At 43.8% G+C, this 14,999-nt stretch overlaps 1 protein-coding gene across 5 annotated transcripts in view; it reads left to right on the top strand.

The window, feature by feature from the left end:
• ABCA1 (ATP binding cassette subfamily A member 1) overlaps nt 1–14,999 on the top strand; it is a 99,141-nt gene that overhangs the window by 45,742 nt on the left and 38,400 nt on the right. For all 5 annotated transcript variants that reach the window (XM_087742598.1, XM_087742595.1, XM_087742597.1 and 2 more), the window contains exons 6-8: nt 2,969–3,090; nt 7,298–7,489; nt 14,791–14,877. In XM_087742598.1, coding sequence (XP_087598724.1) covers nt 2,969–3,090; nt 7,298–7,489; nt 14,791–14,877 — 401 coding nt within the window. The remainder of the gene's footprint in view (nt 1–2,968; nt 3,091–7,297; nt 7,490–14,790; nt 14,878–14,999) is intronic.

Genomic DNA, 14,999 nt, shown 5'->3' with positions numbered 1-14,999 from the left:
GTTTTTTGAGTAACTTGATAGTGTGTCTGAGCTTTTATGGCAGGAAAATATGGCAGTAGTAGGCCTCTGGTTGTAAAATGTGTTCTTCCACTCCAAATGTTTGCGTTATTAGGTAAGCTTGGTATTAGCCTTCAAAAGACTTGCCTGCTTCTTTTGTTTTCTGTTTTTGGAGTTCTTTAACTAATGCACTTGTATTTCCTTAGGCCCTAGTGGGCAAGCAGTCTTGGAGGAGAATGGCTGTTTTCAAGAGGAAACCTCTATTAACTCTTGTCTTTTTGAAGTAACCAGGGCAGGAATTTAGACCAATTGCACTGTTCAGTGCTTTTCTGTGGTTTAACGTGCAAGTCATTATGCATGCCTCCATGATTGAGGGAAATTGCATAAGATGCTGAGCCACAAGTGCTGGAAGTAGGAATAGATGGGGTGGGGGGGAAAATGCATGGTAAGAAAGGCTGTTTATTTGCTTAGGGCATTGCAGCAGGACCATGGTGTTGGAATTCAGTCCCTTGGCCTCACAGAGCTTCCATGTGTGGTCTTGGGCAGACAAGGGTTATGACCAGTAAGCACGGGTTCATGACCAGCTGGCTGGAAGCCAAGCATTGTCCCACAAGCAGTTTTGGTAACTTTATGTTCTGTTCCCTTCGTGTTTTCCTCCAAATGATGATGAAAACTCCTTTAAATGTTTGTAGGAGTTGCCTTGGAAGGCAGCTTCGATTTTCAGCAAATTCTAGTGCTGAGCAAGACTGAAAATGCTCAGCATGACAAACAGGCAAGGGAGAAATGCCCTGTTGATGCTGGGCTGGTTAATTACAGCTGTGGAAGACGGTAGGCTCTTTGTTAATCCCCATCATGATTATGATCAGGCCAGCAGGAATCCCAATGTAGTTCAGCTTGCTTTCCTGCAATTACCTATAGAATATGTCGCTGACCAAGAAAATCCTGCTTCCATATGGCAAAAAAAAACCAAACCAACCCCCCAAACAAAAAAGCCTAGGCAAACCCAAAAGCAAAACAACAATGAGGAAACAGAGGAGTAGGATAATTATTGCTTGGTTAAATTTTTTTAAAAGGTGTGTGGCCCTTTAAGAGGAGCTTGAAAAATATTTTAAATGGCAACAGATTAAATGAAAAAGCGTGCAAACATCTCATCTCTGCATGCCAGTGTGGCTTCAGCCAGCTACCCCTTTGTCCATCTAAATTTCCGAACTGTTGATGATCTCACCAAAAGATAAACAAGCTGCAGAAGTGTTCAGGGAGTTCAGCGCATTTAGGAAGTAACCAAGGAATCAGGGTGGGGGGAATTTTTCCTCCAGTTGTGGTGAAGCAGGGTGCTTTAGCCTCTGCTGGAAAGAAAAGGACGTTTTTGTGTTGTTGCAGGAGTCGGCTCTTTTTCCAGACTTTTCCTGGGGTGGGAGAGGGGGTGGTGGTTGATTTTGGTGACGGGGTGCAGTGGGGCGCTTGCACGGCGCGGTCAAAACCAGTATATTGCCGAGTGGTCCCGCTGGCGGGGAGAGAGGCGGGCGAGGGAGAAACTTTCGTCCCAGAGTAACCTCCTTGTCGCCTCAGCAGAGGGGGGTGATTTACTTTTTCGCGTGGAACAAAAAGGCAACAGGGAATTTGTAACTGGATATGTAGACGAGAGAGCAATGACCGTCAGTAACCCCGGCGCGCTTCGTGCCGCAAGAGCAGAGCGCGTGGCTTCCTCCCCTCGCCGGCTGCTCTGCCCAGCTCGGGCCCTGGGAAGCAGAAGTTGCACCCGCACCGCCATCCACCCCGTAACCGCTGCTGGCACCCAGAGTGCCCAGCATGCTTTTTTCCCGAGGGCTAGGCTTTCTTGAGGGTATCACCTGCCGAGCCAAGCAAATAAGACGAAAGAGGGGAAAAAAAAAGTTCTGTTACAGCTGTTCCCTATTTGAGGGGGGAGGTACAAACTCTTGGGGATCCTTTGCATTACTTTCGCTTTAGAGCTTGTCGTTTCCCACTGTTTGCCCTGGGCTCTGGCATCCTCTCTTCCTAGAGTAGAAGAAGCAGCGTGACACCTAGCTGACTGATTTGGCTTACCCTGGAAATCTTCACCCCAGCAAATCCCATGAGACTTGCTCTCTCAGCTTCTTCTGGCATAGCTGCTTTCCTCATCCCTGCTTATTTAAGCATAGTAAAGATAGAATTGTCCTCTCTCTCTTAAAAAAAAAGAAACAACAAAACAACCCAAAACAGTGTAAGGGTCAGTTACTTAAGCTCCAGGTTTGTGAACTTTAATAGTGTATGTGGTTTATAATTTCCAGATGGTTCCCCTCTGCTGTGATGGAGATACAAATTTGTTTTAAAGCCAAGAGCTGTAACACCAATGGCTTCAGAAGGTGAAGCTTTTGGGAAAGAAAATGGAATTAAAAAGCATTTGCAGAAATTTTGCCAAGTGGTTAAGATTGCTTCCTAGATCTGTGTGCGATTCTGTGTCATATCTGTGTGTCTGTATGTCAGACTTTGAAATTTATGGTAGAGTATGTTCACTATTAACATAATTAAATACAGGCTAGTAAATAACCTCAGTGGTTCATGCATCAGCTCAGTCCCGTGTTCAGTAACAACACAGGGATCAAGTGAAACTGAATCTTTGTGCAAGGCTAATGCTGGAGTAGATTTCACCCCAGATCAGGGGAGCAGCTTGGTGTGCCTTGCTTCTTCTGTGTATGTATGTGCAAACTGAGCTGAAGTAATGATGTTAAAGGGAGTTGTTTTTAAAGGTTCTGTATTTGTTTTTGAGATCAAGACATCATGGATTGACATCTCTGAAAGCTGCCAAATTTCAGAGCACTTTGCCCGCAGCTCCTGTTTTCCCTTTGTGCTATGGTTTGTGTAATTCCTTCTCTCCCATTTGTCAGCTTTGCTTTTCCCATTCAGAGCTCTCACATGAGTTTCCTTTTGGCTTTGCCCTGACCAGAATGTTGCTTGTTTTGTCACTTCCCAGACTTGAAACTTCGGGATTTCCTGGTTGACAATGAGACGCTCTCAGACTTCCTCCATCATAATGTGTCCATGCCATCATCTGCAGTAGAGGAGCTACTGGATGCAGAGGTCAACCTCCAGCAGGTAAAGAGCACGTTCAGCCACTAGCATAACGCTTGTCTATTGTTTGTTTAACCATAGTGCCAAGATCCACAGTGCAGGACCCCTCTGTGCTACGTGTTGTACAAACACAAAGGAAAATGTAATCCCTGCTTTTCTCTTCCCTCTTGCCCTCAATTTACTGTCTTACTTGGTTCTAAACTGTAACAGGACTCTGAGACCCACATGCAAATGTTTTGATCTGTGTAAGAAAATAGCCTAGTACCCTTCAGGCTAAATTGAATTTCTTCTTTCCTGTGTTGTTTTTTTTTGGTTGGTTTTTTTTTTTTTTTTTTTAATACCCCAAGTAAAACATTAATTAGGTTGTTGCTAGGGCTGTTCAAACTGTTTTACTTTGATTAGAAATAAAAAGGGGGTGGTTGGTTGGTCACTCAGCATGGACTGGAGCAGGGTTTCTGTGTGTTGCTCTGCCTTAGATTCCTATGCAGCAGAAGGAGACATGCTTTTTTTGTCTCTGTCCAGCTCTTCAAGACGGGCAGTAAACTTGTACATTATGTAGTACAAGAGAGTCCTCATCTCAAATGAAACTCCTGAGTGCCCCCATGATCGCCTTCATAAACATAGGCAGCAGTGACACTGGGCCAGAGCCCCCATCTTGGGATGGCTGTCTGCCATTGTCAGGCTCAGAACTTGTTTTTTGCTAGGCTGGATGAATTAGTCCATCAACATCCTTTCTAATGCAGAAGTGAGAACTGGTTGCTTCAGACTTCAAAGGAAGACCTGTAGTTTTCTTAAGGCAGTGCAAAAGGTGATGTGCAAGAGGAGGAGGAAATCCATTCTGCTTCCTAACTCCAGATCAGATCTTTTCTTTGGAGTTGATTAATAGTCCTTTCAGACTTTGTTTTCATGTAGTTACAGATGCTGTCCCCCTTCTCACGCATTGTCTTGTTCTTCAGTGAATTCTATCAAGCCATCTGTTTTAGTGCAGTTTGATAATTAATCTTACAACTTAAGGATATGTTCCATTAAAAAAGGTAAAGTGGAAAAAAAAATCTTACCCATTTTAGGCTGCAAGTTTTGTTTTACTTGAAACTAATTGGCCTGAAATTCATGCTAGATTAAAACAGAATTGTGCTACGGATGGTTCTGCAAGGATAACGAGAAGACTTTGGCAACAACAACATAGTCATTCTCCCTAAGCTGATGGAAAGGCAGAAGGATTTTCAAAAAAGGCAAAAAGCTAGCTCTGACCTGAAGTCATGTGACTGCCATATTCTATTGGTTGTCTATGGCAAAGCCAGTGGAAGGGGAAGAAAAGCTTATCTTTTATTTACGTAATGTATCTGAAGGGTGGTGAAGGGGTAATCAGTCAGCTAGTCCTTGCTTGAATGCTTTAAGCTTTGTTCTTGTTTGTGGAATTCTTGTGCTGATTCTGCCAGATCACTGGGAGTGATGTCGTTTAGTCCTAACAGCGGTTTGTGTTCTGGGTTGGCAGGAAGAGCTAATATAAGCAACAGGACAGTAAGCTGCCAAGGAGGGTAGTGGCCCATCAGATCTTCCCCTGAGCATTTTTCTAATACAGATAATAACTGAGAGGCAGAGCACGCTCTTCCTGCAGGATGACTCTATCTGACTCACAAAATGGACCCCTTTGATTTTGCTGGAGATCTGACCTCACTACTGAGCTGCATAGTGACTGCAGTATTAATAGGCAATAGTTGTTTGGTCTCTGACTTTATGAGTGGGTCACAGCTTCATTCACAAGGTCATAGAGAAGGGCCTATTCAGAGTATGCAAACCTCTCACAGCAAATACAGCCCTCTCCTGCAGTCTGTTAGTATCCTCTGGTTGTTCAACAAGCCCAGAAGTTATGATCTGCAAGCAAGTAAGGAACTGAGATCACCAAGGAGATGGGACTGTTGTTCCCTGGTGTTACTGTAGTGACGGTACTCCAACATGCCACACATGGTCATGTATCCAGCATGCTGAATACAGTGCAAATACATAAAAATGGCCAAAGCCTTGTCTTGATGGGCATGTCGCTTCCTGGGGCAGAGTGGCTCAACCTTGTGTTTATAGTGGCAGGTGTGCTCAGAAGGGTGTGGGGTTTGGAAGGAGCCTGGATCAGCGGTGGGCAGGCAGCTATCTGATCAAGTCTGGGATGCTGCCGTTGTCCAGGCACGGCCAGACAGCTGTAACGTGGCTTGGGTGACAGGAGTAGGTCCTACCCCTGTGAAAAGCTGCAGGGGCACAGCAGCTGAGGTCCTGGTCCAGGGCTGCAGCATGACGCATTGAATGGCAATGGGAAGTAAATAGTAATGGCCCGGGCGTACGCTGTCTGGAACGAATCTCCCTGTTTCACACAGCAGGGACCATCCCAGGAGAGAATGACGTGACCTGTAAGCACAAAACAGTCACCTGTGACTGCTTTCAGACATGAGCCTGGCATTTTGAGAGCCCCTAGGGGACTTAACCTGTCACTTAGAATATATTTGCCTGTTGAAGACACCATGGCTTCAGATGACTTGAAATGGTTGCCAAATTGGTTTGGTGTGACTGGGTGCTTTAGTTTGAGAGAGTGGGCAGGGTCTTTGTTCTAGGCTCATGTGCTATGGACCTCACTGTGTTTGGAAAGAGCAGCTTTTCTCCAGAAGAGCTTAAAATCCGAGTGAAAAAGGTGGACAGACACAGAGGATGGTGGAAGGATTGTTCACCTTCACTTTTTTGAGTGAGCACCAAGGCACTGGGTGACACTGGTTTTCTGTATGTCTACCCAGTGAATCCACTTTAGACTGATCCCAGTGTCTCCTGAGTGTTATTCCAGTGCCAGAGGAATACCCCCTTTTCAGCATGGCTACAATGGTGGTAGTTTCTCTGCCGGCAAAAAAAAAACCAACAAACTTTTTCAAAAGGCCAGCCTTTTTGATGCGAGAGCGATCCCATTTATTCATCTGAGTGTGCAGCATGGAAACATCCTATTTTTGGCATATGGATGCAGACTAAAGTTAAAGGTTTGCACAAGTGTTGCATTATAAATCTCTTCCCTCTCCTATCAGGTCCATCTGCTTGTTTTCTGAACATAGTGTGCTTTTTCCCCCCGGATTGTTGATGCACTTTTGGTTTTGAAAGAAGAGAAAATTTTCAGATTTACCAGCATGATTCAGGAACTGCTAACTTTTCTGGGATGTAGATCAATCCTCTTTAGTTGTTGCTGGAAGTTGGGCAATGGATGCTGGGTATTACAAAAGAACAGAAATAAGAAATGAAGTATAAAGCTGTTGTTCACTGTGCATTTACAATAAAATTGTTCCCTCCATCTAGGCCTAAGGCAAACAAAAGATTATTTCCAATAGAAGACTCTGGATTTTCCTTGTGTTTATCCCCTTTATGAAGGGTGCCCCTGTTTGACACGTACCTGTTTGTTTTTCAGCAAACCTAAATCCTGTAACTGAAACTAATTAAACTGAAATTAAAAGAAACTAGGCCATCAGGTCTGAAAGGGACTGGTAATAATGCAGAGGGATTTTATGCATGTCTTTCATGAATAAGGTGGTTGCTTGTGGATTAGGAAACATTATTGACAAGGAAACCATCACTGTAAGTAAAATACGCCTGTGAAAGAAGACTCTAGGATCTTATCTTGTTTGTTGCAGCCAGTAAGATAATTTTTTTTCACTGATACATTATCTGCCCCAAAACACTGCAAAATATTTCTCTCAGCAATTAGTAAAGAGATACTTCAGAGCTAAGGGAGAAGGTGATCCTGATCCAGAACAGCACAGAAAATGTGTCTGGCAGATACATCTAAGGAGTTCAGGACATAGATCTTTTGCCCTTCACATACATTTGCCAGACTTGTGTCTGGTTGCAAGCCTTGTTTTGTCTCTGTGGCTCAGTTCCTAGAAGACTGAAGATTGGGCAATAACGTGTACCCCTGGTTGGAGGAAATGGCTGCTGTGGAGGACAGGGTCACTGCTGCTCTGTGCATGCGTGTGGAGAAGTGGAGAGAGACCTGCCTCCCCCAGGACTTCTTCCCCACGTACTCAGCAGGGAAACATTTTTTTCTTGGAATTGAGTTGCGCATGGGTCAAGGCCGTGCAACTTGCAGAGAAAAATGCTCTCACCTCAATCTGAAAATGTTATGAACGGTTAGTTTTGTCTAGGTGATAACCAGTTCTGTGCTATGAATCTTACACGAAGGGAGACTTACATGCTTTCCCCACTTTTCCAGGTCATTTTGTCTGGTTACCGGATGCGACTGAGAGATCTCTGCAATAGCTCAACACTGTCGGAATTTCTTACAATCCAAAATCAGACGGGGGCCATGGACTCTGAAGCTTTCATTTGCACCTTGCCAAAGGAAAAACTCCATGCAGCCGAACAAGCCTTCCGTGCTAACCTGAATCCTTTGAAGCCCCTTCAGGTGAGTCAACTGGTCCCACCTGTGAGAGGCTATTGTTGACACAGTGACATTTTCTAAGGGCTTTCAGTCTAGGAACTCATCCCTGCATTTCTGGAGTGAACTGTTCATTGGTAATAAGAAGGAAGAAAGATGGTCTTTATCACTGGAGCATGAACAACATTGCTTCTTCCTGTCATTCTTACCCTTCCTGTTGCAGTGTAGTACTTGCAGAGCATAAATGTTTGTGGTCCGCAGTTCAGTTTGTCAGGAGGAAAATATTTATGCTGTGTAGTAACAAACTGACTCTTGGTTGTCCCTGTGTTTTGGTCAGGTGTTGTGTCTTGGCTGGAATGAGCCCAGATGTTAGACTGGCCTGTGCTGAGTGCTAAAACCATCACCTTCTGGCCTTACCATGGGGCCACTGAGTGCAGAAGTTCCTAGCCAGTGGCAAGACACAACCTTTGAGCAGGTTTAATTCATACAAAGAAGAGTCAAATTTTAAAGCCCTCTTTCAAAGACTGACAAGCTGAATGGGGTTTGGAGCAAGAATTCAATGGACTTCAGGAAAATAGATTATTTTGGGGGTGACTGGCGCAGACTTAGCTGTTTATCTAGGAAACCCCAGTGATGCTTTGTTATAGGTCTTCAATATCTAGTAAAATACAAAAGTTTGCAGAAGTTAGTGGTGGAAATATGACTAGAGAGAAGAAGGGACCACAGAACCCAGTCTGATACCCACTAAAACAAACACTCTGTTGTCTGCTGTGGAAGAAAGAAACACTTTGGCTGTGTGAGTTTCCAGATTTGATGAGCCTTTCAGGACCAAAAGTCATGTACCGCTTGCTTGGCTTTGTCCCCGGTCAAAGAGGGTCATTATCAAGTACTGGAATCGTATTACTCTTCTGCGCAGTACATAGTGGTCAGTTACTTCTCTCCACAGCTCATCTTCTGTTTTCCACGTGTCCTCCATCTGCATGTTTTCTTTCCTGCTGGAAGAGCAAGATAATCATAAGCGTTAAGAGATGAGGTAACAGCACTGAAATTGTCCCCATAACAAAGATGGGCTGTTTGAAAAGGAATGGCTGTAAGCAGTTTCTTGTGTTCAGTTAGAGATGTATATGCATGCATTTATTTTAAATTATTCAGAGATGCTAGAATTTTGGGGACTGAAGGGGATGAAAATGCCTAGCTGTAGTACAACTCAGTATTGGTCTTCTGGCCCCTCTGGAGACTCAGTCTTCCTTTTCTCATTTATGGAAGTCTCTGCAACTTAGCTGATGGAAGTGGGTGCTGAATGTATTGGTGTTGTTACATCTATATTGTTTGTTGGTGAAAGAAAGCAGTCATAAGCCACTCTGTGCCACTTGGCAACAGCAAAGTAGATTAAGACATTATGTGCAATTTTGGGGGACTTCTGAGAAGCTGGCTCATGATCTTGGCTTCAGAGGAAAAAAAAACTCGAGTCCAGAAGCCAGCAGTTCTAAACCTGCTGTGTATTGCATGCTGCCTTGTAAAGGTCCACAGTTTTCCTCAGAAAAATGTCACAGGCTACCCTCTCGTTAAGCTGCTGTAAGGCATCAGTGAGTGAAATAAAAACCAACTGGCTTCAATGTGGCCAGGCAAAATGAATAAATTAACTCTAGGATCATGACCAACACGTTTGAAACTTAGTGTCTTCAAAGGCTAAAAAGTGCCTTGACCTGCAGTAACATCTTTTAACAAAGAGGGAACTTTCTGTTCGTCAACAAAGGAGGCTTTTCACATAGCTTATTAAAGGCACTGTGAATCAAATCTTGGACATGCACACTGAAGCTAGCATGCACCGTATCTACTACAGAGCCTGTCAGCCAATGCCAACAATTTGCCCAGAGATTTATTTTTAATTTTTTTGCTTAATCTCCTTGATGTGCTTCACAGCATGGCATTTCAGAAAGTAAAAGTAAGGGCCAAATCAAATGCAGGTACAACAGCAATTCAGAGGCAGGTTTTTGGCTCATGTAATGGGACCTAGACTCCCCTGATTGCAGTGTTCTCTGATTTATGGAGAGGCAGCATCTTAGTATGATTAGGTCAATACAATTGGGGTAAAAAGGATTTGCAACTGTGTGCAAGAACTGTGTAAATTCGACACCAAGGGCTTGAATAGTAAAACGGGAGTGCTTGCCACTCAGGTATCTGGGAAGTAAAGTGGCGATAGTTTCTTCAACTATCTTAACCCAGAAGTCTCAGGCCAGCATCCACCTGCTTGTTCCTGCCTCTGTGCATTCCTGTTGTTCCCTCTGCAAGACAATGCAGTAAATTACATCACGGAATTGATCCGCATTAAAAGTGACTGACCTGATTCTGTACTTACAACAATATTTGTGCTGAAACATGAAGGGGAGGGTGCAGGATTAAGAACCCAGTGGTCAGGGCGTTTGTGTGTGGGCTGAGACCCTGACATCAACACCTGCTTCTGCTGGCTTAAAGTGTGTGTGCATTTGCAGCCTGAGGGAAAGTGTTCTAGGTAACTCACAGCAAAACAGTAATTATTAGAAAATTATGGACAGCGCACAGTTTTAAAAGGGATATTAAAGAGTGAGCATGAGCTCTAAATGTCACAGCACTGTTAAGGAAGTTTTTTTTAAAAAGAGAGGCAAAAAATAAACACTTTTCTTGACATACCCGCTCATCAGTTCTATCCAGAACAGCTTGAGTGTTGCCCAAAGTGCAATAGTACAGTTAAGACAAAGAAAAACTTCTAATTAAAATTTTCCACTAGGATTTCTAGCTCTGCCACTGATCCTTTGTATGACTTCAATTTAGCCTGCTCTGTAGGATGAGAAAACAGAGCCAACCACATAGAGTAATGGTAAGGAGGCTGAAGTGTGTCTCCTTATTTTTTCTTGTGTAAGAACCTATTTGGGGCGGGCTGTTTAGATCAAAACCCAGCAGAATATCTGGGAGTGATCACAGGGTGCTGAGGCAGAGGGTCACCTTTCTTTCTTGCCTGAGTAGTCACTCCACTAGAAGTAACAAGTGTTTCAAAAAGTCAAATTCCCTTTTCCAGGACCGATGTCTTAATCTTCATCCACACTCTGAAGCCTTTTGGCCAACAATAAGTACTATGGGGCATAGGACATCTTGTACAAGCCCCTTGTGGATACAACTTCTCTTCTTGAGGTTTGCATTGCACTGGGTGTAGTCAGTGAGACTGTGAGACAGGAGAAGCTGGTTTGAGAAAAACAGCAAAACAGTACCTCTAGCTGCATGCACACAAATTTCCTTTTCAGCTTTCTCCGTGTGCTAGGCTAGCAGTTGTCCCATGGAAGAACTACACAGTTCAGGAAAGGCTACAGGCACTCCTGGTTAGCAAGGGCAATGGCAGTAAATCGAGGTGTCCCACTGGACTGGTGGTGTGATGGGTGGGGACTGTCTTATATCATAAAAATACCTGTCTGTGGGACAGCTTTCCCTCTACAAATCTTCCCAGTTTTGAAAATGATTTGGAGGGGAACGTTAAATGACAAAGACAATTCAAACTGGTCCCGTGAGATTTCATCTCTGCAGCGTTGCCTGAGAAGGGCTTTGCCACACTGACTTCCAGTGGTATGGGTCTGTAATAAGGCATAAATATGTTGTGGCTTGTCTACTATAGGGGTCTTTGAAGGAGTGTGGGTGAGCACATGAAAATCCGATTGTTTTTTCTCCCTTCGTAATACGGGTGGTATTTTGTCATATGGTTAGCGTGAACACTGTACTGACTAATAAATGCATTGCAGTTGAAAAATGGCTTTAGGAAAGGTCTCTTAATGTAAATACATGCTGCAACTGAACTTGTGGATTTCCTTGCTCTTTTGAGAGTGTTTTCAGTCAAGCACAATGATATCATGCTTTTAAACAGCTGTACTTTGGGACTTCCACTCCCAGGAAACAAAAGCAGAAGCTTAAAGCACATGATTTTTCTGCAAAGTTCCGTGTAAACTTTCTGCTAAGGTCAATATAAAGTGGTAATAACTATTTCAAAGCATACATGGCAGAGTGGTCTCATTAAGCGGAAACAGTTAGCCGTATGATGCAGACAGTGGCTGAATTTTGTTATGACCTCCCAGCGCTTCAGACACATGCATTCTCCTGCATGTGAAAGAAACTGAGTTGTCCATCCCTTCTAGCAGGAGCTGACAGGTGTACTTACTCAAGGCTTGTCTTGACTGTGCAGTAAACTCTAGTCATCTCAAGTATTTGTCTCTACTTCAGGTCTTTTAGCATGCACATGCAAGCACACAGAGTCCACTCAGTGCAATCTGTATCCTCAAAAGTATTATGGTGTTGGCTGCCCCAAAAGACAAGTCTAGATGAAGGCATGACTTGCTAGCCACTAACACAGTAATTGTACAGGGCAGTTCTGTTCAAAACCTGCTAGAACTTTGTCTTTCCACAGTGTGCCTAGAAAGTACAGGTGATGTTTTTGCTGCATTTCACCGGAAAATGAGTCATTGCCCCCCCAAGATGTAGTGCAGATACCTACTAAAGACACTCTCACAGGGGGACAAATCTTATTGGAGCTGCCCTGAATCTAGAGGGCTCTTACGAATGTAATGAAATTACTTAATGAGCCACTGCAAAGAGTTCTTTTCCAGGGATATTCGTGACATCCTCATCTGTATGAAGAAGACTGGCCACTTGTGATTGATTTTTGCCATTGTCTCTGGAGATATGACTTGTGAGAGGCTGCCTGAGTGGGCGTTAGGGTGCAAAGGGTAGTGGTAAAGAAAGCAAAATTCCCTCCATAGCAATGGCATCATTGCAAGTTCTGGTGAGAAATGAACTTGGAGTGCTGTGAATTTGTAAGGGAAGAAAGGTCAGGGTGGTGGGGTGTGAAAGGATAGGTGGGTTTTTCTCCCATTTCAGGGTAAGGTTTGCAAGCTCCTTGAATCACCTAAGACTTGCATACTGGGTCAGACCAAATTCCTGTTCAGCTTAGTGTCCCCTGAGTGCTAGTCCAGCAGTGGCCCGTAATGGAGGCATGTGAAAGAATGCAGGCATGGGGCAAGTATATAGTAACACTACCTCAGCCTAATGTCCTGTTCTTCAGTAGCTTGCAACTCAGACTTTCTCAGGTACTGCTGGGATCTTGGTGTTTAATAGCACTTGGTAAGCTTTTTTTCTTTAATGAATTCTTCTAAGCCTTTCTCAAACCCACATTAACTTTCAGTACCTTCAGCATTGCAGAGTAGCTACAGGATTTCTCCATTTGGACTAAGCTGTGTGTGCAGTAGGTCCTTTGGTTTGTTCTAAACTGATCTCTTCACTGGAAGCCCTCTAGTCCTGTGTGATCAGGCGCAGTAAGGAATCATCCCCTGTTCCCATTCTCCATCCCACTTGTAATTCCACAGACCTCTGTCATAACCTCTATTTGTCATTACAGGTCCCATTGGAGAACTGTGGTCTATTGTTCTTCCTTCAGAAGCCATTCTTATCTTGAATCATACTTGTGTCCTTTTTCTGTACTTGAGTTCCTTCAGAGGTGGAGGATGCAAAATTGCACAGAGTACTTGAGAACCGGGATTGCGCCATGGATTTATATTGATGTTGATCTGTCTTACCGCTGTAATTCTAAGATCTCCATTTCTGAGTGGCAGTAGCTAGTTCAGAGCCATCAAAGTGTATCTTAAGGTAGAACTGTCTTCTCCCTATGTACTTTACTTTGCAGCACTGAATTTCGGCTGGCACTTTATAACAGTGTGTCAGCATGAGGCCTTTCACTAATCCTTTGCAATTGGCTTTTGACTTTTCACTGTTCTGAACCAATTAGTATCATCAGAAAACTCTTCCTCGTCCACCCTATCCCAGAATCACCTCTGAATACAGTGAAAATATACAAATCTGTATAGAGCTTGATGAGGTATATGGAGCTGAACAAGCATATTGACTATTATATATGAACCTAGGACTTTCTACCTGATCTTGTTGGTGAAGTGGTAGTGCAACTATGTAGCTTTGATATTGCCTGACTATATTTCTTTAGTTATGTCTTGAAGGTCTTAGCCAGTGTGGAGTTTGAATTGTTTTCCTTCTGGCCCTAATGATGTGTTTTGATTTATCCAAACCTTAAGGACTGTGTTTAGTAGAAATTCATAGAGGTTATAGAGACGCTCTCTGAATTTACAGCTGGCTTTGGAGCAGGCACTAACTGTGCACTCAGAAAGGTTAGCTGAGTCTTAAATGCACCGGCAGATTAGTGGAACAGTGCCCATTTACACCAGCTGGCACTGACCAGGTCTTATCACCCCCAGCTAAATCAACTAGAACACGTGAAAGCCTCCAGGCTTTGCTTCCAGAAATTACCCCAGGAAAGATGTGAACATGAAAAGCTTCAGCCCAAAAGATGTGTGCTGAAATCAAGGGCCTTGGCTGTTCCTCTGTGTGTCACAATGCTGTAACTTTAGCATGCTTTCAAATGCTGCAACGTGTAGCTGCTAACGTGAAATCTTAGGAAATTATTTTAATCTTCATTCCTTTGAAAGAAGGATTGTGCCAAATGTTTCCCTTGCAAGATAATCCAGATATATGAACCGAAGGGAAAAAGAACCCCACAAACCAAAGCCCAGGCCCACCGGTTACATGTAGAGCAACTGGAAACAAGGAGTTGTCTTCAGTGTGACTCCCTGCCTAGAGCAAATCGTTTCCTGAAAGCTCTGCCTTCCACTTCTAGAAACTTGTCGGGTTTTCTCTTGTGATGATGGTGAGTGTCATCTGTTTCATGGAAGCTGTTTGTTGTAAAATATATCCTTGGTTTAGGTAAAAAATGTCAAGGCCTGATGGGAGGACTTGAGTGATGAAAATGAACACTGCAGCAGGAGTTCTGCGTATCTGAGCTGGTATTGGCGGGGTCCCACTGAAAGTTTGTGTCTATCAACTGGTCTTTCCCTCCCTTGTGTAGGCTTTGTATCCCCTTCTCGGTGCTGGCTTGCAGGATTTCAGGTCTGTCCACATGCTGTCCTGTAGGCTGTGCTTGTTTTGTGACCTAGAATGCAAGCCGTCTTTTGCACTGTGAGTGTACGTGCATGCATTTAGCATTTTATTGGGATGGTTCTGGTTATGATATCTGCATACCTAACCTGTGAGGAAGGAAAGAGGTGTCCTCATTGCATTGTGGGGTGCTGAAGCCCAGGGTATTTTAAGCTCAAGGTTGCACAGAAATCCAGCTCTGTCTTCCCCATCAAATATTTTGCCATGTAAACAGTCCTTACTACTCTCCTTTATAAGAATGTTTACAGGAGTTTAATTTCTTTGTTTGTGCCTTGCAATGACTTCTAGTTTCCTTTTCTCTCTTCCTGCAGAGACGAATTTCTTTCAATTCCTCCTTGCATGATCTGTCAGAAACTGTGGACGCTTTGAGAGAGAGCCTTGGGAAGCTCATTAAAGAGGTAAGGAGCGCCTTTGTGTCAGGAGAACAAATCCCCATGGTTGCTGTCTTAGCCTGCAGTTGAGTACAAGAAGCACCTTGGTGCTCCTTGGTGCAACTCAAAGTCAAATCCCTGGCTTGTTT

Source organism: Nipponia nippon, unplaced genomic scaffold (genome assembly GCF_047370975.1).
Source record: "Nipponia nippon isolate SJK-2023a ecotype South Korea unplaced genomic scaffold, ASM4737097v1 scaffold_8, whole genome shotgun sequence".
Classification (NCBI taxonomy): domain Eukaryota; kingdom Metazoa; phylum Chordata; class Aves; order Pelecaniformes; family Threskiornithidae; genus Nipponia; species Nipponia nippon.
This window is presented reverse-complemented; position numbering and strand designations above follow the sequence as displayed.